The sequence below is a fragment of the Puma concolor genome, chromosome D3 (genome assembly GCF_028749965.1).
Source record: "Puma concolor isolate L17-30 chromosome D3, mPumCon1.1.hap2, whole genome shotgun sequence".
NCBI lineage: Eukaryota > Metazoa > Chordata > Mammalia > Carnivora > Felidae > Puma > Puma concolor.
In genome coordinates this window covers 24761297-24788385 of record NC_141678.1, presented here as the reverse complement: position 1 = coordinate 24788385, position 27089 = coordinate 24761297, and the positions used below count along the sequence as shown (strand labels likewise).

The 27089-nt window shown below is 58.7% G+C and overlaps 1 protein-coding gene across 4 annotated transcripts in view; it reads right to left on the bottom strand.

Moving 5' to 3' along the window:
* Window positions 1-27089, bottom strand: part of TTC28 (tetratricopeptide repeat domain 28) — a 640216-nt gene that overhangs the window by 6209 nt on the left and 606918 nt on the right. For 3 of the 4 annotated variants that reach the window (XM_086682176.1, XM_086682178.1, XM_086682179.1), the window contains 9 exons: window positions 24586-24730; window positions 14608-14787; window positions 11708-12428; window positions 9460-9584; window positions 6837-7068; window positions 6189-6265; window positions 4592-4615; window positions 3748-3877; window positions 435-542 (listed from right to left, as the gene is read on the bottom strand). In XM_086682176.1, the coding sequence (XP_086538302.1) occupies window positions 435-542; window positions 3748-3877; window positions 4592-4615; window positions 6189-6265; window positions 6837-7068; window positions 9460-9584; window positions 11708-12428; window positions 14608-14787; window positions 24586-24730 (1742 nt within the window). The remainder of the gene's footprint in view (window positions 1-434; window positions 543-3747; window positions 3878-4591; window positions 4616-6188; window positions 6266-6836; window positions 7069-9459; window positions 9585-11707; window positions 12429-14607; window positions 14788-24585; window positions 24731-27089) is intronic. The other variant, XM_086682177.1, reaches the window with a different exon arrangement.

Below are 27089 nucleotides of genomic sequence, written 5' to 3'. Positions count from 1 at the left end.
CCCTCCCTTCCTGTGACGTACACCTTTCAGCAGATCCCATTGATTCTGCCTTCAGACCAGGGCCACCATCCTTGCCAGCATCCAGGCACCACCCTCTGAGAGTGGCAGGCAGGCAGAGTGCCCCCAGGGGACTGAAAGCTGCTTCCAGCATGAATGACCGGGACCCGCCCCTCCCTAAGTCAGCGGCTGCCACCCCGTCTCGTCCCATCCTCTGCGTGTCCTCTTCACTGCGCTAGGCGACACCTTGTCTCTACCACGTGTTGTGATCATGAGCTGGTGTGTTGACCGCCTTCGGACAGTTCCGAACACTTACGCCAAAACTACACGTTCACTTTTCCTTCCCTTCCCAAGATGCAGCCAGGCTGGCACGGGCATCTGCACCCCGGGCGCGCGGGGGGGCGGCATGGAGGGGGCGGCGGGGGAGAGGCGCTTACCGAAGAGCGCAAGCAGAGACTGCAGGGCAAAGTGCACGGTTCGCCGGTTGGCTTGTTTCCCGGTTTTCAGGATTACTTCCTCCTGACCCACTTCACAGAGATCGAACCCTAGGGGAGCAAAGAATGTAAACATCTGCTTCCGTAGGGAAGAGTCCACGTCTGGAAAAGGCTGAGAGCCGCGGGGCTCCTTGGACGGTCTCACGGGAAGCCCCGCGGGCCCCTCAGCAAGCGCCCAGCCTGGGGTGGCCCCGGGTGCCGGTGCGAGGGCCCCCCCCCGAGTGCAGAGTGTGCACCTGGAGGCCTGGCTCCCTCCCTCCTGCCCGTCCTGGAGCACCGGCAGCTTTCCCGCCCTCAGCTGTGTTCCCGAGAGCCCCTGGTCCCAATCAGTCGGGCTCATTCCTTCCAAGAACCGTGCACTGAAAAAAGACTTGAAGAGGGACAAAAACCGGCCACTCCATTCGGCCGGGGGTCCAACACTTAAAGCTGGTGCCTGGGAAGGTGGAGGCTTCTTAAGGGCAGGGACGGTGTCTTCACACGTGCTCAGCGTCTGCCACCAAGGGCGTGGAAACGAGCGCGCCTGACGATGGAGCGTCTGCTTTCTGGGCCGAGCCACCCCACTGGGACTGCGCTCTGTTTGTTCTGCTGAAGTCCAGGGGGACCGCTCCCTGACACCAATGGCTCTACTGAGACGTGGAGCGGGCACAGCAAAGGGCAGGAGCCGCCCGAGCAGGAGGCGAGCTACCGAGCTGCCACCAGCGCACGGAGACTTATTAGAGACCTCCCAAAGGCACCTGGCGCACTTCTCCCTGGGAGGCACACGGGAAGAAGGAGCCAAACGCAGACGCCGTGGCCAAAGGCTGTGTGCACAGACAGGATGTAGGGCCCGCGGAGCCCTCAGCACCCAACATCCGCGTCCAGCCTCCCGCAGCGGATCACTGAGCGCCGCCTGCAACTGCGGAAGCGCTTGGTGCCGACGGCCCAGGGGGCAGGCACCTGTGATCCCGGGCTCTTCCCTCCTCTGACGTACAATCTGCCGTAGCCTGCATGCTGTGCATGTCATGGCCGAGTGTTCGCCAAAGCAGAAGGGTGTCTACGTTTTCATTCTAACTCCAGGGTTTTGATACGGGTCTGGCGCTAATTCCCCTGGGAATTCGGTTCACTCGAGGAGCTACCTCAGCCTTCCGGTTGCTCTGAGACATTTTCCCCTCTGGACTCAGAAATAAACAGTCCCTGGAAGCAGCAGGAAGGTCTCCGAGAACTCAGCATTTCAGGGAGAATAACTAATTCATATTAAATGTAAGATTTTGGTTAGAAACCTCTACTTCTAGCAGAACGATGTGACTTGGTTCCTCCGACAGCACTGAAGTAAATAGCCAACAGCCCTGTGATGGGTTGTGATGGCTCCTGCTGGGTGCTGAGGGCTGGAAAGAGGGCACCCGGTGCCTCAGAGCCCTCAAGAGTGAGGGAGTCACTTGTCCAGATGCCCAGCCTGCAGAGACTTTTCCTCCTCCAGTCCCAGTCCAGGCACACTGGGTCGCCCCTTGAATACCAGTGGATTTGGAAAGTGCCAGGAAGTAGGAAATTACCCACAATTCCCAACACCGAGGAGAGCTAACAATCCACTTGGAAATATCCAGTTCACCAGTGAGGAGGGCTGGCTGTCAGACCCACACTGAAGGGAGGAGGTGTAGGCCCTGCATGAGGAAGACAGCTTTTCCTTTATAGAGAAAGGTCTTGGCTCCGTCTTCCCTCACCTGGGTCCTGTGTCACTGCTCCAGGGACAGGCCTGTCCTAGAGGTCAAACGAGATTCCTCCTGAGTGTGGACCTGGCTGCTACTGACTATATTTACTTAGATATTAATTTGTTATGTTTATACCAAGAAGACTGTGCTTTAAGTCCACAGAAAGAGTACAAATCATAAAGGATGTCAGAGCATTGACTTATAGAGATTCAGAGTCCCTATGGGGCTTTGGGGGTTCCCCCATTAAAAGCAAACAGAGCCAGGGGCGCCTGGGTGGCTCAGTTGGTTAAGCGTCCGACTCTTGATTTTGGCTCAGGTCATGATCTCACCCTTCATGAGATCGAGCCCTGTGTCGGGCTCTGTGCTGAGAGCATGGAGCCTGCTTGGGATTCTGTCTCTCCCTCTCTCTCTCAAAATAAATAAACATTAAAAAATAATAATTAAAAAACAAAAAAAGCAAATGGAGCCAGCCCTAAGTTGAGGCGGGCCGGGAAAGGTCACCTGCAAAATGGGTTATAAATGAGGCCTTATGCTGAATATCCAGGTTTCACAAGCAGAAGAAAACTGCCTAAGGACTGGCTGCTCTGCCATGTCGGATGGCCTGGTCCCCGTGACAGTGACTCGAAGCTGTGTCATCCTCCGGAACCCCCACTCCCTCAGGTTCAGACATAGGCCTTCCCGTGGCCTCATCTGTCCCTGTGCCTCCTGCACCAGCATGGGTGCCTCACACATATGCTCACCGATGGCTCTTCCCTCTGCCTGGGTCTTTCCCCCTGAAGACACCCACCTGCCTCCCTGCCTCCTACCCCTGCAGCCATCGCTAGGACCCTAATGCTTCTGCCTGTGACCTAAGGTGCCCCCCTTAGGCCAAGTGTCTACCATATCTGCCCACGAGGCTGACAACTCTAGGAGCGCACGGTCCTCTGCTCAGTGCTGCACCCCCAGAGCCTAGCACCTTGCCTCACAGGACCCAGGCGTTCGCAGAGAAGCTGGTGGAGGGAATGGCTCCCGGGCAAATCACACAGGCACTTAAGTGGGACAGGAGAGCAGCCTGCAGCCTCTTGTGGTTTTCGCATCTAGTAAAGGAACAATGATGTCAAGCTGCCTCAGCCATGTTACAGTGTCACAAAAGGAACAGAAAGCATCTAGGTGCACAAGAATCCTGGTGCGTGCAGTTCTAGGTCCCCAGCACCAAATCTAACAAATCTAACGGAGTTTCAACAGTAGGATAGAGACCGACCCTAAAACCCTTATTTTGTGACTTTGTTTTCTTTAGCTTTTAATCATGGCTTGATCCCCAATGGTGCTGAAAGCTAGCGCGTTTATATTAAGATGATGCCTAGAAACGAGAGAGGAGACCGAAAGGTAGGTAGGGGAGGTGGAACCAGGCTGGAGGGCCGTTTGGAAACTGGGCTAAAGTGCTGGAATCTTTGAACCATCTTTACATAACAAAACAGCTAAGAAAACACAAAGACCCCTAAGAATCTACCAGCCTTCCCCAATAGAAACTGGGAGAAACAGGGTTTTAAAAAACAGGAGTGAAGACGTGGGCAAAGGGTGCCCCGTCCTACCTAGAGCCGCCAGGAACTCATGACAGCCCGGGAGCCGCCACAGCTGGACGCTGATGGACACCTGGATGGGGGCCGAGGCGAAGTCCTGCTCCTTCTCGCCCGCCTGCAGCTGAACCAGCACCTGGTGGAGCTGAGGGACAAGAACAGGTGAGCCCCGCGCCTTCCCAGCGCCTCTGTCCCCTCCAGCCCGCCTACGATTTGTCCCCTGTATCACTTCTGCGTCACCTGGTGCTGTCATCCCTAATGACCTCACACGTGCCCAGCACTGGAAGTTCCTTGTATGGCACCTCACGCCTACCGTCTTGGCTCCTCTGGGGAGGCTCAGGGGAGGGGGGGGTCACAGGTCAGGGCAGACGCACCTCTTCCCTCCGCGCACTGGTGCTGGGGTTGGGGGGCTAGAAGAGGGGTGGGTTGTAGGACTGGCCGGCCCCCTCGTTAGTCTTTATTAGAACCCTCTTGATGATCTCGAGTTACATGGTGAAGGTATGTTCTAGAGCCTTAGTGCTCACAGAAGAACCCACACGACCCATTCGAGTGCCCGTGGCAACTCGGGTCAGGGTCACTTAAAGTCACTTCCGCCCCTGCTGTTCTGGTGGAGCTTGAGAGGTCAAATCAAGAACACAAGAAGGGTGGAGCAGGAAAGGGGGAGCCAGAGCAGAGGAAGAGGGCAGTCGCGCGAGGTGGTGGCCAGCGGCCGGGGTCAGCCCAGCCCGGGGCGCGCGTGGGCAGGTGCACGGGGCTCCCACAGCACGTGCGCCTGAGCTCACAGCGGGCCCGGGGGACGCGGGGGTGGCGGGTGCAGGGGCTCACCTGACAACAGTTGCTACTTAAAGTAGTTACTCACCATTCCAACCATATTTTTAACAGCCTTCGGCCAGCAGATTATAAGAAAAAGAAAGAAAAAGAGAGAGAAAGAAGAGAGTTTAGACTCAAGCACAGGTTGTTATGCAACACGAGCTGCTTACTGCTTTAGGAAGCGCCACACCAGGCCCGCGGCTCTGACCGGGAGGGGAGAGGAGCGAGAGTCAGCAGGGACACACAGGAAAACAAACAGCCACACCAGGCCAGACGCGGTCAGGGGTAGCCAGGCCCTGCCCTTCCTTGCCAGGAGAGGAGCAGGGCAGGCAGGACTCGGGTGGGAGGCGGGGGGAGGGGGTGCACAGGCCATGTATAGGCCACTCTAGAAACGTCCGTGGTTCCAGAGTGACTCAAGAAATATCCACCTTCTGCTGGCCATGGGGGGCAGCCCCGGACATGGTGCCTGGGGCCCAGCGGGATAGGAGGCAGAAAGTCCCTATGATGCCACCCAAAGCAAGAAATCAAGCAGCTGGGTTTTGGGACTCGGCCTTGTCCTGCAGATGTAATTCTAGAGTTCTCTTTCTTGTAGAGCACAGGCTTCCAGCCCTCCTGGGTTCAGGACGTTCTAGAAGTGCCTTCCTGATTCTCTCCAAAAAGGAGATGTAACACGCTTACTGCAGAGCGAGCAGGAACTAAAGAAGGGGCCATGTCATTGAGCTACGGTGTTCCAGATCTGGGCTGGAAACAACTCCAGGTAGGTGGGGGGCTCCAGGCACTCAGATTTTCAGAGGTTAATCCTAGACAGAACAGCTTTATTTCTGCACAGAAACATTAACATCTAATATGAAAGCTGATAATATATATTGTTTTCTCAAATTATTACACTACAAGATGACCAGAGACAACTGTCCTGTGTAATTCATGGTCGCTATACCATCTGGAAGCACTCCCACACACAGCGGTCACCCTGGGGTTCACCATGTCACTTCTTCCCCTTGTTCCAGACCCTCACTGGCAGTAGGAAGGTCAGGAGCTCTGAGGCCAAGTTGGGAAGGGCCTACATGATACTGAGAGACTCTTCCTGATTGCTGAATTAGATCTACGTTCCCTTCAAAGAAAGCACATTTTTAAAAACCTGCTAACCAATATCTTGCATTAGAGTTGACTTTGTGTTCACGGCTGTGGCTACTTTGTTTCAGGCAGGGTTCATACTCTGATCTGGACACCTGTAGTGGACCTGGCAGGCTAGCCCTACACCTGCTGGCTGAGGGAATGTGGCTCTAACACTTGTCAGCAGAAAAAGCTGGCGGTCGGGGATGACAAGGTGCAGGAGGCCACTGAATAGTTCAGGAAATGGCCTGAGACTGCAGGGGACAGGGGCCCCTTAGGCATCCTCTGATGCCTTACTGCTCTCGGAACCCAGTGCCCAGAGAAGACAGCACAAGCATCTGCCCCCTGTGCGTGCACATGCCTGGGGGGCCATTTCACCCCCAGCCCTCGCCTTTTCTTTCTAATCCCAAAGGCTGAAAAAAGTAAAAGACAGTGTTACTTGCAGATTCCTATTTAGGGCCAAATCACCCCGTCTTTCCAGCTTGGCACGGCCCTCAGGCCTGGGCTCAGCCGCCCTAGCTAGCTCAACTCACCCGGCTGATGAGCTGCTCGCCAGTCTCCGAGGCAGTGATGAGCTTGCAGAGGGCTTGGAGGGCAGGGTTGGGCAGACCTAAACCAAGAAGAAGGTGCGTGTTACCCAAAAGAGCCTCTGCACTCACAGCTCTCCCCAGGCTAAGAGCCTGAGACGCTCTGCGTCGGTGGCATTTTCAAAAGCGTGGGACAGCCAGGCATGTGGGTCTATGTCTGACTTGAGAAAGGAGAGAAGGGGCTCAGAGAAAGGCCAGTCCTGCCCCTGCTGCAATCCTCCAGGTGTGTGGTGACGTTCCTGGGATCCCAGCCCTGGCTCAGGCAGCATCACCTCCTCTGAGTGATACACAAAAGTCAGCCCTGAGCGCCTGCAGGCTGCTTGATGCTGGGGTTTGGCCACACAGCTCTGTCAGATCCGAAGCTGCCAATGAAATATTAAGGAAGCTACTGTCCACCCAGCCTTCCTCCGTGTGACTCCAGGAAGAGGCAGAGCCAGGGCCGTGCCCTGCTGGGGCAGAGAATGCTTTGCTATTTCAGATCTCTTCCACGTGAGGCGAGGTCTGTGTCTGCGACCCTGCCATGTTTTGGGACACTCGCTCCTTTCCAGCTGTGAGAGCCAGCATCCCTATGAATGCAGGGACCGTGAGGCTCACCCAGCAGGGACTGGATCGTGCTGCTGCAATGCTGGAGCCGGTCGCCCGGGTCGGAGGTCGGGAAGAAGACCGCTGCGGGCAGGCCGCTGGCAGGGGGGTCCAGCCGGAAGCCCACGGCGGTGAGGAGGGCCTGCCAGCCGGGGATGCCGCCCACTTTGTTCTCCACACTCTGCTGGGACGTGTACATGGCGTTGCGCTGCCCGTTCTGGATGCGCTGCAGGGACTTCTCCACCTGCAAGGGCGAGGGGGAGTGAAGCGCCACTCTGGGCAGGGGCAGGGGCCAGCCCCGGTTTCTCTCCCGGTGGCTCTGGGGACACACAAAGCCTAAGGCGTGAAGCCAGTACGCGGCTGCCTGCTGCCCCCTGGGCGCCCAGGCCTGGGGATCCTGACACTGCGGCAGCGGCCCGGCTTCTCGCAGGGGAGGGCAAGAAGGGAAAGAAGGTTCCGGTCCACGCCAGCGAGGGCCGGGAGACTCGGAAGAATTCTGGCCCCTCCCGAGCCCACTCTTCTGCTCCCGGCTCTCCCCCACAGACACTCAAGTGACTCATCTAAAACCCGCTCTCAGGCCTGCCTCAAACCGTGTAGCGGTGCCCCATCACTAGGACAAACCTTCAGGCCCCCGAACCCTCTTCGCTGGCCCACACACCTCACACACAGCCAGCGGTCCCCATCGCGGGGCTCTGGCTGGCGGCGCCCTTCTTCCCCGTGCCCCTGACTCCCCCTTCGTCCCTCGGCAGTGACCTCTAGAACCTATGCCTCCCCTTCCACCTCTGGTCCCCCTCCCACCCGCCAGGGCCGAAGCCATGCCTGGCACACGCTGGGCTCAGTGTGTCCAGTCACTACTGAGTCCGCTCTCCCCGTGAGCACCTCCCACAGCCTCCGGCCTCCCCGCAGGTTTCTCTCCTTAGGGGAAAGCTCCGTCCCTCCAGAGATCCCGTGTGCCCCAGGGCACGTGTGCCATCACTGGAGGGGCAGAAGAGCCGTCCAGGATGTCACCTGAGAATTTTCTCACAGTACGACCCTGGGATGCTGGGAACTGACCTCACAGGCAGGACAGGAGTGTTCCTGGGCAGGACAACCAGCTGGCTGGCTGGCACGCCTTGGAGACATGCTGCCCACTGGGCCCCGGGGGGCACCCAGGGTAGTTAGGAGGCAAGGGCTGGTGAACTTGACCCATGGCCCCTGTACTCACCCTGGGAAACGAAGCCAAGAAAGAAGAGACAGCCCTTAAATGTGCCTGAGGGGCCGCAGGGCTGAGTGGGGAGTGGAGAGACCTGGCTCTGGCTCCAAGCCTGGTCTGGGAGAAGAAAGCCAAAGGGGTAGAGAGGGCATTTCGGTTCTCTCAGAAAAGCAGCTTGGGGGCCGCAGCAAGGAAGGAGGGGGAGGGGACTCGGCGGGGGGGGGGGGGGTGACGGGGCCGGAGAAGGTCCTAAGCCGAGCAGCCGAATCACTCTGTGCGGTTTCCAGGCACAGGTCCGAATCAGCCAGGAAGAGTCTCCCCAAATTCTCAGAGCAGTGAGCTCAGCTACCCTGGAGCAGGCGGTGTGGGCTGCCTCACGTCTGGCCCGCGGGCCACCTGGGGTTTGCAGGTGACCTCCTTCCTACCTGGCCACACACTGATGTCAGGCAGACCCTGAGCTTAGGAAACGTACAGGACTGACCGACCACCAGGATCACACTGAGCGCCCCTGCCTGGGCCCCGGGCCCATGGGGGCAATAAGCGTGCCCAGCTGAGCGGACGTGCCCACCGGAACCCGGCCCCCAAAGTAAGCTCCCTGCTCAAAGCCCCCAGCCTGCTCCCAGGGCCTTTGTGGATCCCAGAGCCCCACGTCCTCTGTCTCTCGAGCTCGGACAGAGCCACGGCGTGTGCACCTCTGTCCTCCGGGGTGGCAGCGGGCAGCTGTTTGCATCGGGTCTGGAAAGAGTGTGGATGTGGCATGGACTGTCCACCCACGCGGACCCCCCGGGCTGGGGCGGGGCTGGTCTTCCCTGCGCAGAGCTCCATGGAGGCTGACGGTTCTAAATTGTTAGAAGCCGCCTTCCAGGTTACCAAGTGGGAGAGCGGAAGGGATGTCGTGTCACTGCTTCTTGGCCCGATGTATAACTTTTAAATGCGTGGACGCTGATGTGGGGCCTCTGTCTATACCCTCGCGCCGGCCCCACAGAGGCTGGGATTGGCCAAATGCAAGGTCAGCGCTGGACTCTTCCTCCAACCAAATTTCAGGGAAGGCCCGTGCCGTTTAAAATACCACCTCTCAGCCACTAGGACCCTACTGTGTTCCAGCTACTCACCTGTTCTCTAATCCTCCCAATGACCTTGAAAAATTCAAAGTTTTATCCGCCCTTCCGGATGGGGAAACTGAGGCTCAGCGAGCCAGGCGAGTTGCCCAAGGCCACATGGCCCAGAAGCAGCTGCGACATGGGTCCCAGGACCTCGGCAAAGACTGCCACAGCCGTGCCCAGGACACGGGTCGTGCCTGCCGCTCGACCAATTGGCTCAACCCGTGGACGTCTGGGGATGGTGCCCCCTCCACCTGCTCATGTCCCCCGGTGCCAGGGAAACGCCACAGCCTCCCCTCCTCTCGAGGGCGTCTGCCCCCGAGAGCCTGGGTGAGGCGCTTACCAGGTGCAGCAGCACTCGCAGGGCGTCCCGTGCGCGCTCCGGGTGCTGGAGGATCTCCGTGAGGGCCTGGCCGATGAGCGACGAGGGGCTGTTGAGCTTAACGTCGCTCCCGATGAGCAGGAACCCTGCGGAGAACCAAGGAGGGCGTCTCTGAGCCTGCCCTCACCTCGGTACCTCACAGCCGCCGGGCCAAGAGGGGCCCTCGCGGCAAAGTGGAAGGATGGATGGCGGGGATGTCTAACTCACCGGGGGACCCTAAGGTGCCTTTCTGTCCCCTCCCTTTTAGGAACTGATACTGTTTCGCTGCTCGGGGAGTGGTGGGCACTCGGGGAAGTGCCTCCGTCCTCCTGCTGCACAGGAAGTGAGGGCAGAAGAGGCCGTGGGGGTCCCTGGGCTGATGGGCCGGGCCCCCAGGGCCCCTTCCCTGGCTTGGCCACCATCCCCAGGAACACTGGAGACACCCCTGTGTCTGTCTGGAGCATGTCCGGGGACGGGGCCACCAGCCGCGGGGCAAGAGGCACCCTTCTCTAGCCGTAGGAACGAGCAGGCAGCCGGGGCGGGGGGACCCACGCCGTGCCCGGGGGAGGGACGGAGGGGTCTCCTCAAGCCACCAAGCAAGCTGAGGACCAAGCTGCTCCCAGATAATGGGGAAAAGGGGATTTCCAAGGGCACGAAGGAGGCAGGGCTGTTTTTAAGGTGAGCAGGGCAGCACCATTCAGACACCGCTGTCCCCAGCACTGAGCGGTGACTTGTGTGTTGTCCGTCGCTAAAACAAGGACAAAGACGCCACATCCATAAACACGTTGGGAAGATCGGGGGAGGGATCCCCCAGAGAGGCGCAGGGTCCCGTCAGGAAGAAGCGCCAAGCACGGGGGCCCAAGCCCCTCTGACTGTGGGGAGCACACAAAAGCAGACTTCGGTGCCGCCAGCCGTCACGGGGCTGCCGCCACCGGCCCTGCTTGCCGCATCTCCCGGTGGGGAAGCAGTTGAACAACACAGCCCGGCCCCCGGCCCTCCCCTCGCGGAACAGCCGCTGCCAGGAGGTTTCTCTTCAGCTGCATGAGGAAACGGTAGATTCTGTCCTGTTCTTTCCAAACGCCTTTTAGGAAAATGCTACGGCTGTGCCGCTGCGTGAAGCAAGCAAATGTTTCCATTTCTGAACAACACGGCTTGGTGGCCGGGCACCACCGCTGGCCCTCGCCGCTGCCGGGGTGCGGGCCCCCGGGTCCGCCTCGGGCCTCCCTTCCTTTGCAAGATGGCGCCACCCCTAGCGGCAGACGCAAACCCGACTTATTTGGAGAGGAAGGGAGAGGCGAAAGCCATCTTGTTCCCGGTTTTTAAACGTATACGTGGATTAAAACGAAATATAAACGTTTGAAAGGGGTGTGTTTGGCATTTCTATTTCTCGAGACTAAGACACTGTGTTTACGGGTCGGTCCCATTGCTACGGCACTGATGGGAACTTGGCCTTTGCTCTGGAGCGTCCTGGGAGGTTCAGGGGCCGCCCCTGAGAGACAGCCACAGGCTGACACATCGTGGGGTGCGTCAGCGACGTGGCCCTTGCTGGGTGAGGCTGGGGGGCGTGGCGAACTCTTCGTGCTGCAGTCTGTCGGGGAGGGCTTCCCGCACGGGAGGGTCTCCAGGTCAGCCTCTGTCCCACCTGTGACCAGGCGTCACAGACGACACTGTCCCCTCACTCCCAGACCTCCGAGCCCATGGCAGGCCTGCCCGGAGCACGTGCTGTCGTAGCACACGTGGCACAGACACTGAACGCGCCCCCCCAGATGGTCCACACACGGACGAGAAGTTCTCACCCTTTTGTGACCAGTGAGGGCGCTGAGCTCCAGGAAGGGTGAGGCTCCGGTCACAGAGCCCAGGCGTGGGGCTAGGTCAAGCCCAGGTCTCCCGATGACCAAACCCAGGGTCCTTCTACCACACGGCTCTTTCCTACAGTCCCTCAAGGGAGTTCACGCGAAGGTGCCACAAAACGGGTCGTCCAGCATACACGTACGTCTCAGGAAAGGTCGACCCTCACGCTCCAATGGCAAACTATTCTGCGGCTCCCTCGTCAAAAAGACCACTTTCACACCATGGGGGTAAACGACTGACTTGGCAGAAGGCCAGAGTCTCCGCAAACACCGCCCTCTTCCTGCGCTTCCTCGGGGCCCCGCGCTGCCCTCCTCACCCCCACCCGGGGGCTGGCCGTGAGGACCAAGCCCCGGGGTCCGCCAGCGGCCCGTGCTCCTACCTGCCCAGTTGGATGGGTGCGAGAAGGCCTTGCTGCTCTGCACCGCCTTCATGGCCTCCCCCAGGGCAGCACTGGCTTTCAGGCCGTTCAGCAGGGATGAGTAGAGGGCGTGGAGAAACATCTTGGAAGCGGCCACAGGCACGGGCCACAGGGACACGAGGACACACTGCGCGCCGGCAGCCAGGAAGGCCCGCGTCAGCGCGACGACCCCGTCCGCCGTGACCTTGCTGTGGGACTCCTGAGAGGAGCCGAGGACCACCAGCTTCACGGGAAGCCGCAGGTCCAGGACGTCGGCGGCCGTGAGCAGCAGCTCCTGCAGGGGCGGACAGTCCGAGATGCTGTCCCCGTCGCTGGCGTCGTCCTGCACCCGCAGGGACTCGGGGATCGTGTAGGGGTGGCCGAAGGAGCTCTTGCCGCCGGCCGGGTTGCCGTCAGCGCCGGGGGTGAGGACCAAGGCCGACAGTTTCCAAGAGATGTGGGTGGCGAAGTGGACGCACTCGGCCTGGGTCAGGGCGCTCATGACCCTCTCCTTGGTGGCCACGCTGCCCACCAGGGGCTGGCAGCCCAGCAGCTCTGACACCATGTAGGCTTCCTCCTCAGCCGACGGCATCGGCCCCCACAGCCACCTGTCCATCACCGCCGGCGGGAGCTTCGGGTTACCGACCACGGCCGCCATGGACGAGGAGCTGGAGGACGTGGGCGGGTTCTTCCTCAGGTGAGACTAGGGAGGGAAGACAGACCAGCGGGCCACCCGTCAGACAGTGGCCCGCTGCCCCGGTGGCCGCAGCCGGCTCGGCCGCAGGCTTCCGGGCAGTGCAGGGCTGGGCCCAGCTCGGCTGCACCTGTTCCCCCACTGACCTCGTTCGCTCAAACGTTCCACACCTTTTAGACCTGGGTGCTCGTCTCACGGAGAATCACACAGTGGTTCTCCATGCGACAAGCTCTTGACAGTTGGGACCGGACGGGAGAAAGGGCCTCTCCCGTTTGTGAAGCCCTGGGGGGCCGGGGGCAGGAGGTGAGGGCATGTGGTGCCCGCCTGCCCCACGCGTTTCACTCCCGCAGACCTCCCTGCGGGCCCTGAAATAAGGGGGACACTCATTCCCCAGGAGTCAGGGCTCTGGGAGTGACCAAAGGCAAGTCAGTCTCGGCGGAGCCAGGGCTAACTTAACACACTCTGTACTGGAGAGATCACGGCTGGCCTCTGCTCCCTGTGCTGCAAAATAGAAACATCACTGAATTATAAAATCGCACAGGGGCGCCTGGGTGGCTCGGTCGGTTGGGCGTCTGACTTCGGCTCAGGTCATGATCTCACTGTCTGTGAGTTCGAGCCCCACGTTGGGATCTGTGCTGACAGCTCAGAGCCTGGAGCCTGTTTCGGATTCTGTGTCTCCCTCTCTCTCTGCCCCTCCCCTGTTCATGCTCTGTCTCTCTCTGTCTCAAAAATAAATAAACGTTAAAAAAATTTAAAAAATAAAATAAAACCGCACAAAGTCCAGCGAAGTTCTGGTTGCCCCCCAGAGGTGCCTTTCGATGCTGTGGGGGAAACATCAAGTATCAAGTTATTTCAGAATAACTTGCTGGTGGCTCCACTAGGTGGATACCTCGGACTCGGCAGGAGAAGCGCCTGCCGGGCGTCAGGCAGGAGACGGGCCTCTCCCTCTTCCTGGCTACGGTGGCAAACAGCCAGCTCACTGTTGTCATCAGCACGAAGCTCTCTCAACATGGGCCGCCTCTGCCCCTCAGGGTGCCTCTGGCAGCAGGTGCAGCAAGAGGCCCTCCGTGCGGGACAGTGTCCAACGGGGCCAGCTCCCTTTGCATCTGGGGTTCAGAGTCGGCCACGGCCACACAAAATACTCAGAGGAAATAATTTCTTTCACTTTGAACTAATTCCGTTCCATGAGAAGGTTACAATCCAGCCACCGAAAATGGTCAAACAACTAAGGTGTCCCCAGCCCCGCGAGGCAGAAGCTGACCTGGTTTGAACCATGTCAATGACCAAGGTCAACAGGGGCGAAGGCAGATCCCAAGGGGGCTGTCCACACCCAGGGCGTGGGGTTTGGGTTCCTAAACGAGCCACTTTCTCCCACTAGGAGGGGCCCCGTCTGAGCCGGCTCTGTGGGGCTCCGAGAGCGCCAGCACTTGAGGCCATTGTCAAGTTTGAAGACTGGGCAGGGCAGCTGGGCCGCCAGAGTGCGTGCCTGGCGGGTCGGGGGCCGTGAGGGTCTGCGGGTTTGGAGAAGGGGAAGAGGATCGGGGTTGGCTGGAAGGCTCTCCAATCAGGCGGGCGGGCCGAGGGTGGCTGTGGGGTGAGACCCATGACTCTGTGGATGGCCTACTGTCGCCCTCTTGATTTTTGTGGACATCGCTTCTCACACTGACTCTTGTGCGGAATGAGACCCAAATCCCTGTCTGTCCCCTGAAAGCCACCTCGTTTGTACTCAGTTCTTTCGTTGGCCTGTGAGACCCATTTCCACTTGACGGTAATCTCACGTGTCCGCCAGCCCTGTCTGCGGCCCCTCCGCCGTGGGCAAACTCAGCGCCCGGTCAGCATGAGGTCGGGGGCGCCGGGGGAAACCACGTTCCTCAGATACTCAGCCTGGCCTCGGGCCTGACCCGGTGCCTCCGAGTAGCTCCCAACCTTGATGTCACGGCAAAGACATCTGGAGAGAAATGACACACATCACGGCTTCCTGGGACAGCAAAGGACGGTCAGGGGTCAGGAGGGCTGCCCCCCGACCTCCGGACGGATCTACTCCCAGGGCAACCTACTGGGCCGCAAACAACAACATTAACATTGCGAAGGTATCACACCCTAACCCTCAGGAGCCCAGGCTGGCCAGGAAGACCGTCCTCCGGGCGCCCACCCCACCGCGAGGCACCGCGGTGGGTGCGAGGCTTACCTTGGCCTGTGGGCTGAGGGAGCGGATGGACGGCACGGCGATGAGGGCGAAGCGCTCGTACAGGTACTCGTTGGAGGAGCTTCCCTTCAGGAGGGCGAAGGGGATGAGGTAGAGCTCCCCCTCCAGGACCAGGACCAGCTGCCGGTGCCGGCCCACGGGGCCGCTGGAGTGCATCAGGCCCTGTCGGGAAGCGTGGACACCTGAGCCGGGGCCCGGCAGGTGGGGACCTGCCTGCACCGGGCGTTGCCGAGCCACATACACGGATGCACCCAGGAAGCACTGGGCAGGCCCAAAGCGTCCATGTGGGGAGCGTGGGTGGTGGCTTGGGGCGCTGCCCACGGGAGCACCACCCCGTGGGGGCTTCTGTCCGCCTCACGGGCCCCACCCAAGGGGGAGGTTGGGAGCCAGTCCTGTGTTTTATTTTATTTTTAGAGAGTGTATGCGAGCGGGGGAAGGGCAGAGGGGGAGAGAGAGAATCTCAAATGGAACGCAGAGCCCGACGTGGGGTTCAATCCCATGACCCTGGGATCATGACCTGAGCCGAAATTAAGAGGCGGACACTCAACTGACTGAGCCACCCAGGCGCCCCAGGGGGCCGGTCTTTTTAAGTCGGCAGGGCAGGGTGAGAGACCAGGTCACCAGTCAAGGAGGGGGGTGTCCCACGAAGACCAGGACTGGCCCCAGTAGGTCTATGGGAGGCAGGGAATTGTTCCAGAAAGAGCCCTGTGAGTCATTTACTACCGAGGGCCAAGCCAGAGGATGCCACGTTGGTCCGAAAACCCTAAGAGCAGTGTAGGCGTGATTCCTCTGTGACACCGTTACTGGGCCCAGGCTGAGTGTGAACAGAGACGAAGCCAAGGCCACTGCCACACAAGGGGACGCCACCCGGAGCCTACCCGGGGAGAAGACTGAGTGAGAGCACGGGGCATCCGGCTGCCGGCTGGCCCTGGCCCTGGCCCTGACCCTGGCTCTGGGGACAGTCACAGCCAGACGCCCGTCACCCCCACCCCTGCTGGCCTGTGCTCCGCAGGAGTGAATGTGCGCGCCTAATCCGTCTGACGTGCTGCTGCGGGCGCTCGACCGAGGCTGCAGAAGGCACTCAGCTAACCCAAAGTGACATGTGCCCGGCGGGACATTCAGTCCGTACAAACCCCCTGTGGCTCTTTCACTTTTTAAAAATTCTAGATGCATCGAAAGAAAGCAGAGATAAAAACTATTAGGCCAATTTGCTTGCTGTTCACTTTAAGAGCTATTTCCCAAGAAGGGGTAAAGGAATCACTGTACAACCGAGGGAGGAGGAAGTGGGCTGTGTCACACTGTGTGATGAATTTCTGGGTGGGCCCAGGGAGGCGAGGAGGGCCAGGTGCCTGTGGGCTTGGGAGTCCCCTGGGCCTGGTGGGAGTCCCCACCCACCATGGCCACGCTGAGGGCCGCCCCCCCCCCCCCCCCCACCGGCCCTGCAGGTGGAGGTGGCCCTGGAAAGCTGCCCTGGATGGCAGTGCCCCGACCTTGCTGATGGGTCAGCAGCCTTACCAGAGACAACCACTCACTGCTCAGCGGGGGCCTCCCTGCCCGACATGTGGGCAATGTGGGAGCTCGGGCTACTGCCATGTGCAAAACCAGGCCCACTCTCGGCTGGTCCAGGGTCACCAGGCATTTGGTGGATGAGATACAGGCCCCACCTTCAGAGGCCCTCCTGGGACTCCAGCTGCCGGGGGCCGAAGCCCCCGATAAGTCTCTACTGGCTGTCACCCCATAGGTCCCGGGCTTCCCCGGGACCCACACCACTCCCGGACAAGCCCTCAGTCACGACAGCACACACACGCGGGGATCAGAATGAACAGAGGGGTCCTGGGCCAGTGAGAGCTGTAATGCCGAGGCTGGAGGCCATTCAGAGAGGCGTCACTGGAAGGGTCTTTGTACGGACTCTGTGAACTCTGCCTGCAAGACCTTATCGGGGGCCCCAGCCTAAACGTGGGTGATGTCATGTCCCCGAAGGCAGCATGGGTGTCTTCTCTGACAATAAATTCTGATCTCTACGAGGGGCAGTCAACGTCATGTGGCCCTGCTATTGGGAGTCACTCTCCCTCACCAGGTGGCAGCTTCTCCATCAGCCAGGAAGACTGTGGACCGGGGGGAAGCCAGAGAAGTTAGGAGTCCGGGCCTGCTCGCAAGCTTACAACGGTGTACTCAGAAAATGTACATAAGAATCCCTTACTGAACGAGGTGGTATTAACACAGAAGCCTAAAATGTCAGCCCCAGAGGGTGGCGGTACCCACCCAGGACATGACGACGGCCCTGCCAGGAGGCCGCCTTGGCTTGTGAGGGCTGGGGAGGGCCTGGCCCGGGCAGAGGAGGCCCGTGAGGTCAGCAGAGAACAAGGCTGGGGAGAGACGTGGAAGGCAGGCTGGGGAGGGCCCCGCCCGAGGTCAGACAGGAAAGCACGGCTCATGTCGGCTATAAGCACCTGCCATACGTTCTCTGCTGAGGAGCCTCCGATGGATGTGCAGAGGTAGGCCTGCGTCACAGGGGATGGGGCTGTGCATGCTAACGCAGATGAGGAGACAGCACGGAGAGAACGGGACAGAAGACTTGCCGGGACTTGGTGAAGAGTGACCTCGGTCGTGAGGAGAGGGAAGTCTCTGGAATTCTAGCCTGGAGATGGGGACAGTTTTCTCTGAGTGGACTGCGTCTGGGTCTGATACAGAGGTCTGGGTTCTCCTGGAATGGTGCCTCATGGCTGGTACTGAGCTGCACATGCGCACAGTCCTGGGTGGGGGCCCTGAATGGGACCCCTGTGCAGACAGTGTGGAAGGAGGCAGGCGACAGCAGCACTGGCTTGTGGGCAGACAGGCCCCACAGCAGACTGACAGCTCCAGTTAAAAGATATGGGGAACGGACTGAACATGTTGGAAAAGATGCCCTGGAAACTGTCTTCTGAATTTTCTGCCTCCAAGGATACACGTGCACTGCCTTTTTACCAAAAGATTAGCTATAATCCAATGTGAACTTGAAAATGGAAAATAAAGTGATGTCTCTATCCAAATTACATGTCATCTATTAGATGGAAAAAGGAAAGACAATTCAAAGAAAGGCTCCTCTGTGCCTCCGAATGTCAGTCTAGAAAGGGTATTTGCTGGCTTCTTAAGAGTCCTGGGCTTGTAATATAACGGGCTCAGCATCAGCCCCACACCAGCAACTAATACATTCCAACAAATTCCAGCAAAGACTCAGACTTTCTGACTTCTGAAGTGTCTAGAAATGGATCTTTTGAAATAGCATAAGATCAGAAGGCCAGGGGTGCTAAAACCTGTCTACTCCCCCAGTGACCTTGCCCATCCCAGTGTGTGCCAGGCCCAGGATGGAAAAGGGAGAGACCGAGTGCCCCAAAAGGCAGGCCTGGCAATGAATGGACTCAGGCTAAGCTCAGTCTTTGCACGGGGGGGGGTGGGCTATTCCTTTAGACAGGGCAGGCAGCGGGCACCCTGGAGGTGGGTGTGAGCGGCTGTTAGACTCTCAGCTCCTGGCACCTTGTCAACACCTGCCCTGTGACTGGGTTCCTGCAGCCAGGTCTCCTGTGGAGGAAGCTCGCTGCTGAGCTTTCTCAGGGGAAGGCACGGAGGGCCAATGCCAAGGGAAGGCCTAGGTCAGCGGTAGGTGCAGGGACGTGCAGCGGAGCCCAGGACGTGTCTGTCTGGGACCCTGCAGTCTTGGCCTGGCGATAACCTTCCCACAGCCCTTTCCACATGAAAACCAGGTCCTGGGGACCCTGTGCACTCAGCAGGCCCCTGCCCCGGCAGGCGCCTGGACTCTCACTGCATACCCTTGCCAACTGGAAGCCGACTGTCTGCCCACCTGCCCCCACGCAGAGATGGCCTTTGCTTGCCAGCAGCTCAAGACGTGCTCCAGCCTGGCCAAACCAGCAGTTTGCTACCCAGTGGGCTGAACCACACCTTCCCTGGTGTCCACCTTTTCTTGGGTAAACTCCATGATGCCTGTGTCCTGGCTTCTGGCTTAAGAGCTATGTGCTGCACACAGGTCACCAGGGTTCGGAGGATCCGCCTGCACCCTCCATGTACAGGGAGCTTCGTTGTCACTAGAGGACACAGGAAGCCCCTCAGAGTGCCACAGCATCACAGACCAGAGGAATAAACACCCCTGATCCTGGGTCCGTGAGTTTTCGGGCAGATTCGATTTGGGATAAAATGGACTTTACTGTCTACAAGGATTCCAGAAGCAAGAACTGCTTGCAATCTGGCCACTACAGAGCTGTGTTACAGGCTTGGGATTTTCTTCCTGACTCGTATTTTTGCTCAAGTGAATTGATCAGACCTTTCTAAGGTAGGGAAACCTCTTCCGTGATGTTTCTGGGAGATCCCGGCATCAGGGAAGGCTGCACCTGGTCTCAGCAAATATCACAAACCTGTTGGAAGTAACGCTTAGACCATGACTAAAATCTATGGACTGTACACACTGCAATCCAACAAGAAAAGCAGGAGTACGGGTCAACCCCTTCGACTATGTTCTTTGGCCAGACAACAGACCACTGGTTTGCCTGAAGAACCAAATAAAGGGAGGGGTTCGGAATTTAGGTCCTGGGGAAAAGTGACCATCCTCCAGCCAGAGCCGGAAGGGTCTGCCGGCCAGGAGTGTTCAGCTCCAGCTAAATCAGCCAGAGGGGTTGCGTAAGCCGCAGGGGCCTTGGACAAAAGTGGCCTTCTCTTTTTCGACAGACCTGGGAACAATGAGCCCTCGTGCCCTCAGGGGCAGGAACCTGCCAGGAGAGGCTGGGACAGCCGCTGTGGAACATCCACTCGAACAGAGCCAGAAGCCAGCATTGGCCCAGGTGGGAACAGCACTCACCTCATGGGAGCCTGCTCTCCCCGCCGGTTTTGGTGCCCCAGAAACCGAATGGAGCTAGCTTATTGCCTCCATTTTTCCGTCTCCTAATCAGTTGTAGAAATGTTTGCTGTCCTCGTTTGAATATTACTGCAGATGTCTCACTCAGAAATCCATTAGACAGGCTGGTGGTGGGGCGGCCAGCCCTGAGCATGCCAGTCTCAAGGACCTCATCTTCCACTCCGCAGTCTGGAGTGTAGGTCTGATTGTTTCTAGGGACAAATACTCCCTGGCCATCTCCAAACCTTCAATCTATGTACAAAACAGGCACCCAGGTGGTTGTCTCCTGGGGCATTGCTCTGGGGTAAACTGGTTTATCAGGCTAACTGGATTTTGCAAGAGTCCTCTCCCCCAGAGCAATAATTCAAGGTACAACCCAGGCAGAGCTGAGCTGCGCACCACTCCCCCCCCTCCTCGTCCCCACCGCACCTTGCAGGCATTGATGAGAGGTCTCAGATGCTTCCCAGAGACCCGGTGCTCAGGAAGGCAGTTTCCCAACCTAACAGACCTGAACTGCAAGTTTTAAGCACGTTTCTGCGATCCTGAAACAGGTAAGCCCACGTCAACAGGCGGGCCAGGAATACTTTTCCCTCTTATCCTGGTCATTCACTCTTTCAGTCTGTCCTACAACCTTGGTTTTACGACTGTAAATACAGGAAACGGGGAATTTCGGTAAATGGAAGTAATGATAAGGATGACAGGGCACTATAACTAGAAGGAGTCCAAACTCCAGTGATCCTGAAAGGGCCCCAAATCTGGACCTGTGGACAATGATTCGAGCAAATCCTGGGCAGTTCCCTGTTCTACGTCTGGCACCTTGATCAAGCAGCCTCTGGCTTTGGGTGAAGCCCCGTGTGCAAACTGAGGGGGTGAATTGGGACCTGAGTGAACAAGGGCTTCCCCTGAGCAGCCCAGGGGGGCCTCTTAAGTCCAGGCCCAGAAGCATGGCTTACTGTCTTTTACTCTAGTTTGAGTAAAAATGAATGCCAGGGACACAAACAGGGTCCAGTCCCTTTCACACTAAGCACTTGCAACTTTTCTTCGGTGACATTTCCTCTCGTGGGTGTCAGACAGGACTTCACTTAATGTCTGATGATGGGTCACGTGCAGATGCGGCCGGGCCCTCCTGGAAGAGAGCCGGACGTGCTCGTCCCTGACAGCAAAGGACGGCGTGGTTCCAGGAAAGAGCCACGGCAGGGTTTCCCTTAAGCCAGATTAAATCAAATACTGGTAGAAGCCTAGGGTAAAATATTATTTTGTTCCACTTTTCGTACTGTCTGACCTAGTCCCTTAGCCATAGGACTGGGGCTAAACAAAGGCAGTTGTTCAAATAATTATAAGCCCCATGTGAAGAGGCTAATCGTTTTAGTCTTGAAGTGTCAGTGATTCATAAGCTTGGACCTTCGGCTTTGATTTGTCTTTTCATTGAAAATGTGGAAGAGGGTTTGACCCTGCCTGGGAGCTGACGGGGCCGGGAGCGGGCGGGTGGTGTCCTATCGCCCTCTAGTGGCCGCCAGAGCAGGCGGGTGTGCTGGCCTCAGGAAGTGACAGGAAGCTCCAGGCCCCCTCCTCCACCTAGGCGGCCCTCTGAGGAGGCGTCGCTGCAGCCCATCCCACCTGACATTCCCACACGGGATAGCCACCCGCTTCGCACCTCCTCCTCCGTGTCCGGGACGGTGTGTCCCCAACACATGTCAACAAGTACCTGGTGAATGAATGGATGAAACTTCTCAGTCAAGTGTTTTTACTGAAACACCACGTATCCCTTCAGAGAGCCTGGGAAAAGCTCTTGCTCTGACCATTTACTTTAATGGCCTTTGACAGGTTTCACTCTGGCTCCTTTGAGGCCGCCCACACTCCTTCACGGTATTTGAACACCTCGGCCACAAAAGAAAAGAGTTTAACTATCAGGGACTAAGGATACGCTTTCGAACTTAATGCCCCATGTCAAGCTCAGACTGCACCCCGAAAGTGGGCGCGTGGGGCTCTGTCACATGTGTTCGTACAGTGTAGTTCCTGAACTGCATGCTGGCCAGTGGGTCTGGTGGCGGGGCTTTTCCCTTCCTTGGGTAATGCCACGAAGGCTGATTTCATTCGCTGTTATAACTTGTTGAGGGCCGTAAGTCTTACCCTCCCCAGTCACCACCTTCTCCTGGCTCAGTGGGGTGGGTGTGGGTCCCCTGCGGGCATGCATGATCCTACCCTGAAGTAAGCTAGAATCCTGGCACCTTGCGGGTTGGCGGGGTCAGGGTCTCACTGGATTCCAAGGTGTGTAAGAGCGGGCCCAGCCCCTTCCTCCTGCTTCCCGACCTCCGGGAAAGCTCTCAAGTGCCGCAAAGTGGCCACAGAAAACCCAAGGGCTGATTTGTGCCTTGGGTCCTCTGCTTCATATGACAGACTAGTCCCAAACAGCAAGTGCAGCATTCCACCAACATCACTGAGTGTCAACGTGTCCCAGGCCCTGTGCCAGCTGCTGAGGACACAGATGAGGGACCATCCTCGCCTTCAGGGAGTGTGGGGTGGGCAGCAAGAGAGGGAAGGTGAGGCTTGCCAAGAGCTAAGCTCTGAGTCCGGTGAGGTATGGGGTGCCATGAAAGACACGGGGCATACATGGAACCCCAGTGGCTGGTGGGGAGGGGGATGAAGCCTGCAGGGTGGTGGGAAAAGAGGGCAAGGAAGGTTTCAAGGAGGAGGGTGCACGTGAGCTGGCCCAGAGAGAGGCGAGGAGCTCGTCAACTCCAGGTGACCTGAGCTTCCAAGTACGCGCTTGGTCACAGCCAGTCTCCCCCTCTGCCCTCCGCCCCCTGCCCCTCCTCACCGCTCCCACCAGCCCCTTCTTGCCCCTCCTCACCGCTCCCACCAGCCCCTTGCACGTGCAGGGACTAAATAATCTGGGACCCAGGTGCAAAAGGAGAAATGCACTCACTCAGAAGGCCCGAGTGAGTGAAAGAATGGAGGGTCCCAATAGCCTTCAGAGGGGCCGGGGGATCAGCGCACGATGCAGAGCTCAGGGCGGCAGGGAGTGGTAGTAAGTCACCAAAACGGTCTTTGTGACGACTGATGGCAGTAAAGAAAACCTGAAAAATCAGCCTAAGGGTACAGGTGTATATTGCTTCCCTGAGATGTGGCACACAAATCACACTCTGATAGCATGCTGTCGGAGGTGCTCTGAGCTGGGGCGCTCTCTGCAGTCCTGGCCCTTCCTTAAAAAGAGGACGCCGAGGGGACAACGGTCCTAAGAAGAACAGGACAGCCCAGCGCATTGCAGGAAAGGAGGAGACAGGACTGGGCCTCTGTGCTGACGGGCCCAGAGGCCTGGGGTGCTGGGAGGGGCAGTGACCGGGTCACAGCAGCCACCTCTCACCAGGGACTCTCCCTGCTTCTGCTGCCCTGCGTGCCCCTCAGATCCCGCTAAGCCCAGCCCTGCTCTGACCTGACACACTCTGTGGGGTCGTCCTCATTTTCTAATGAGGACACAGGTACTTGAGGAGGAGAAACAGCTTGGCCAAGGTCACCCAGCCAGGGGAGGGTAGCGTCAGACAGGAGTCCAGACGGCCGGCCACCCCTGGCTCCCTGAGTGAGGGAAGTCTGGAGGGCCCAGGCAGGGGGCACGGCCTCCTGAAAAATACCGGGCGAGTGCCACGTGTCCTTGGCCAAATGCTTCTGCATTTCCTGGGGATGAGGAATCACTGTCAACGCGGGGTTTCCCGAGGAGGCACATCACCTCTGCCAGCAGGCTGAAGTGGGCGAGGGTGCTGCCGAGGGGCCACCCCAACGTCTGCAAGACAAACCTCCCACCTGGCTGCACACAGCGGCCAGGACGTGTGGGCTGGGAAGGCCGGCGGCCTGCTGTCCAAGGGCCCGTCAAGCACGTCCTCCCTGTCTGAGAGCCGGGCCCCCACAGATGCAGGCACTCTGGGCTCTCCGTGGGGTCTGTTAAGGACTGCCTGTCAGGGACTCATTGAAGACCTAGCCCCCTGTGGAATGGTACTGGCCGGGGGGCGGGGGGTTTGGGACATAATTTGGTTTAGATGAGGTCATGCGAACGGAACCTCCATGATGGGGCCGGTGCCCTTACAAGAAGAGGAAGGCACCAGAGCCTCCGTGTGAGGACACAGTGGGAAGAGGGTTGTCTGCACCCAGGAAGAGGGGCTTCACCAAGAAACTGAATATGCTGGCACCCTCACCTGGGACCTGAAGCCTCTGGAGCCATGAGAAATAGATGTGTGCTTTCTAAACCACCCGGTCCACACCGTTTTGTTAAAGCAGCCAGAGAAGACTAACACACAGTCACATACAAACGCATCTGATAGGTGCACCATTCAGATTCAAAAGATCCCCGAGCCCTTTGGGTTCCCCAACCCAGGCGGAGAACCGTGTCCAGATGGAAGGATGATGTGCGAAGACCAGAGCCACAGAAACCCATCAGGGGCCGTTCTCAACCTTTTCAAGAAATCCGAAGTGAAAGGGTGTCTTTGATGCTGGACTCTGGGGTGGAGTCAGTGGCCCCTGACGGTGGCAGGGGCCGACGGATCTGTTCTCGGCAGACAGCACGGCCCTGGCATGAGCTGCTCTGGCAAGACCCTCGGACGACAGGTGGGAGGTGGGGAAGCAGTCCCGCAGGGTGAGACAGAGCCACGGGCACAGCCCTCTTGGATCTGCTCGGGGCCCACGCCGATGGCGCGCTCGCTGCTGACCACGGTGGGCGTGTGCACAGCCCCGCGCCTCCCTGGGCCTCCCGGAGTCTGGTCTGATGAGAGGAGGGAGGAGGGCAGCACTTCACCGTGTACCTGACGCAGCCGAGGCCAGATGTGCCTGGCTGGAAAGGAGCAGAGCTCCGACTTTAGCCTGGCAGCTGGAACCCGGGGCGTCACGCACTAACCAGCAGCCAACCCAGAAAGCGCTTCCAAACACCGACTGAGAAGCTGGACAGAGGTTTGTGTTCTGGAAACCACTCCCCCCCCCCCACCCCGGTTGTCTCAGGAGCCCATGTTGTATCTGAGGGGCACACATGGGCATTGAGCGGTAAATGATGCGTCCTGACGCCTAGAAGCCTCTTGGCCCCGGGAGGCACTTACCCCTTCCATGGGCGCTATGAGCAGGTCGTACAGAGCGCGGAGCGGGGGCCTGGCGAACGAGCTCTGCCTCCGGGGGAGAGAGGAGGTCCCGTCCTTGATCGGCGACATGGTGTTGCTGACCAAGCTCGTCATGCTCTGGCAGCTCCTGGGGAGAGAAGGGCCAGGGGATTAGGCAGGGCACACGCGGGGCGGGCGGGGATGCGCCACTTGCTCCACAGTGCTCCGGGTCCCAGAAAGGGCAGGCTGGAGGCTGCACAGCGGGGCCGGCCGGGCCTCCCTCCTGGCTTCGCCTTCCTCACCTTCCTTTCAGGTGATTTTCACAGAGCAGTGAGCACTGACAGAAACCGCAGGGCAAACCAGCTGCACACAACAGCTTACATTTCCATAGAGTTTTCCTGCATCCTCAAACGTCCCAAAGTGCTGTTCAAAGGATTTAATTACATCCTTGTGTGGAGCGACCGTGTGCAGGCAAACGAACGTGAGGACCATTGGAATCAGCGGCAGCCCCCAGGCTGATGGGGAGGGCCGTGCCAACTAATTTCTGGGCCGGAGCTGTGGACAAGACAAGGGACGTGCTGGCCCCAACCCAGGGCTCAGGTCAGCCGCCGGGTACCCGCCTGAGCCCCTCGAGGCCCAAGGCCCTGCAGAGCCCCTGGCCGGGCATTCCCTGCACAGCGGGTCTGCTCGAGTGGGTCTGTAGTGTGGCTGCAGGCTTCTGTTTGCTTTTTAGCTTGTGCTCCGGTGTTGCCAGGCAGTTTTATTGGTACAGGTGGCATTCTTGATCCAAGGACCCCGAGTTTCACACTCCCAACACAGGACGAGAACATTCATTTCCTGGGGCACCTGGGTGGCTCAGTTGGTTAAATGTCCGACTCTTGATTTCGGCTCAGGTCATGATCTCATGGTTCTGTGAGCTGCCAGCACGGAGCCTGCATGGGACTCTCTCACCCCCTCTTGCTCTCTGCCCTTCCCCTGCTCTCTCTCTCTCTCTCTCTCTCTCTCTCTCTCTCAAAATAAATAAATAAACATTAAAAAAAGAAAGAAAAGAAAGTGTTTCCTGAGCACCAGTTATCTGCTAGGCACTGATGTCGGCCCTGGGGACCTACAGAGGACACACAGCAAAGGTGAGCAGAAGAGACAGCAGGCAGGGAAACACGCCTATTTACAATGGAGGGACCGGGCTGCCCCCACTCTTCCCTCTGAACCTGCCCCGTCACTCGGCCAGTGTGGCCTCAGCACAGCCTCTGGGGACATTCTCTGCATGACGGCTGGACAGTCAGTAGTCTCTCAACCTTGTTTCAGACACTCTGCTCATCTTTGGAGTTGCCGCTACGTCCTCAAGGACCCTTAAGGGGAAAGACCAGGTCTGACACGAGATACACCTCCGAGCTTTGGTAAATACTCTGGGCTGCTGGCGGTGGTGGCAGCTGGGTCGTTTCCTGAGAAAAGACCAAAAGGCAGCTTTCCCTCCTGGGCCTGGCCAGGATCCACAACTATCGAAAGAAGTGATGTGAAAGATCCAATTTGCGTTTTCCAGGTAGAGTTTCTACCCCCTGGCCTTCCCCCCCCTGGTCAGTGTTCTTGGCAACGTCCCACTTGACCTAAATTCTAGGGCTGTGCCAAGGCGAGCTGTGAGCGCCCCGGCACCCCCTACCCCCTGCAAGAGGAGGGAGGGCAGAGGACTCGGAGGCCTGAGAGCCTGCTCACGTCCGCCCCTCTGTCTCGCCTGCTCAGGAAACGTGTCATTACAAGTGACTGGGCGGAGGTGCATCTTTGCCATCAGAGCCAGTGAAGCAGAGATAACCCTGGAGTGACACTCGCAGGCTCTCTTAATTCCACAGGATACACCGCAAAGAGCAGTGCTCCCCCAAAGGAGAGCGCCAAATTGCTGTCCAGAGGAGCCGCTCTGGTGGAACGCAGTCTGTCACGGGCCTGTGTGCACACGCGTGTTATTGGCAGATGGAGATCACGGCCCTGCCGTCGGATCGGCAGGACAGGGCGGCAACAGACCGCTGGGTGCCCTCTGCACTCCCTAGACAGGCGTCCGCCCGGATGGTGGGCCTGTGACCCCACGGGAGGCCTCTGAGTCTGATCAGTCCAGCTGCAGGTGTCCAGGGAGAGTGCTAGGTCCCCAGACGAGGCTGTGGCCACAGGTCTTCACATCGACTGACGGGGCATCCCACAAATCCCAAGGCTCTGAACTAACAAGCTTCTTCTGGAGAAAGAGACCCCCATGAGCTGCCCTCTGGGGTAACAGGAGACCAGCACAATCCAAGCTGCATGGGGGAGCCCCAAGCATCCCACTTACTCCCCAAACTTAGAACCACGTGCTGATTCCCCCGCTGCTGGCAGTGTGAGGTGCTGAAATATGGATTCTGGAAGTGGCCAAGGAAGTGCCTGGGAAGGAAGATGTCTGGAGGGAGTTAGGGAGATGGGGAGGTACGCGGGGAACAGACCTGCTAGGTGCGAATCCCAGCCTGGGGCTCTAGGCCTCACTTTCTGCA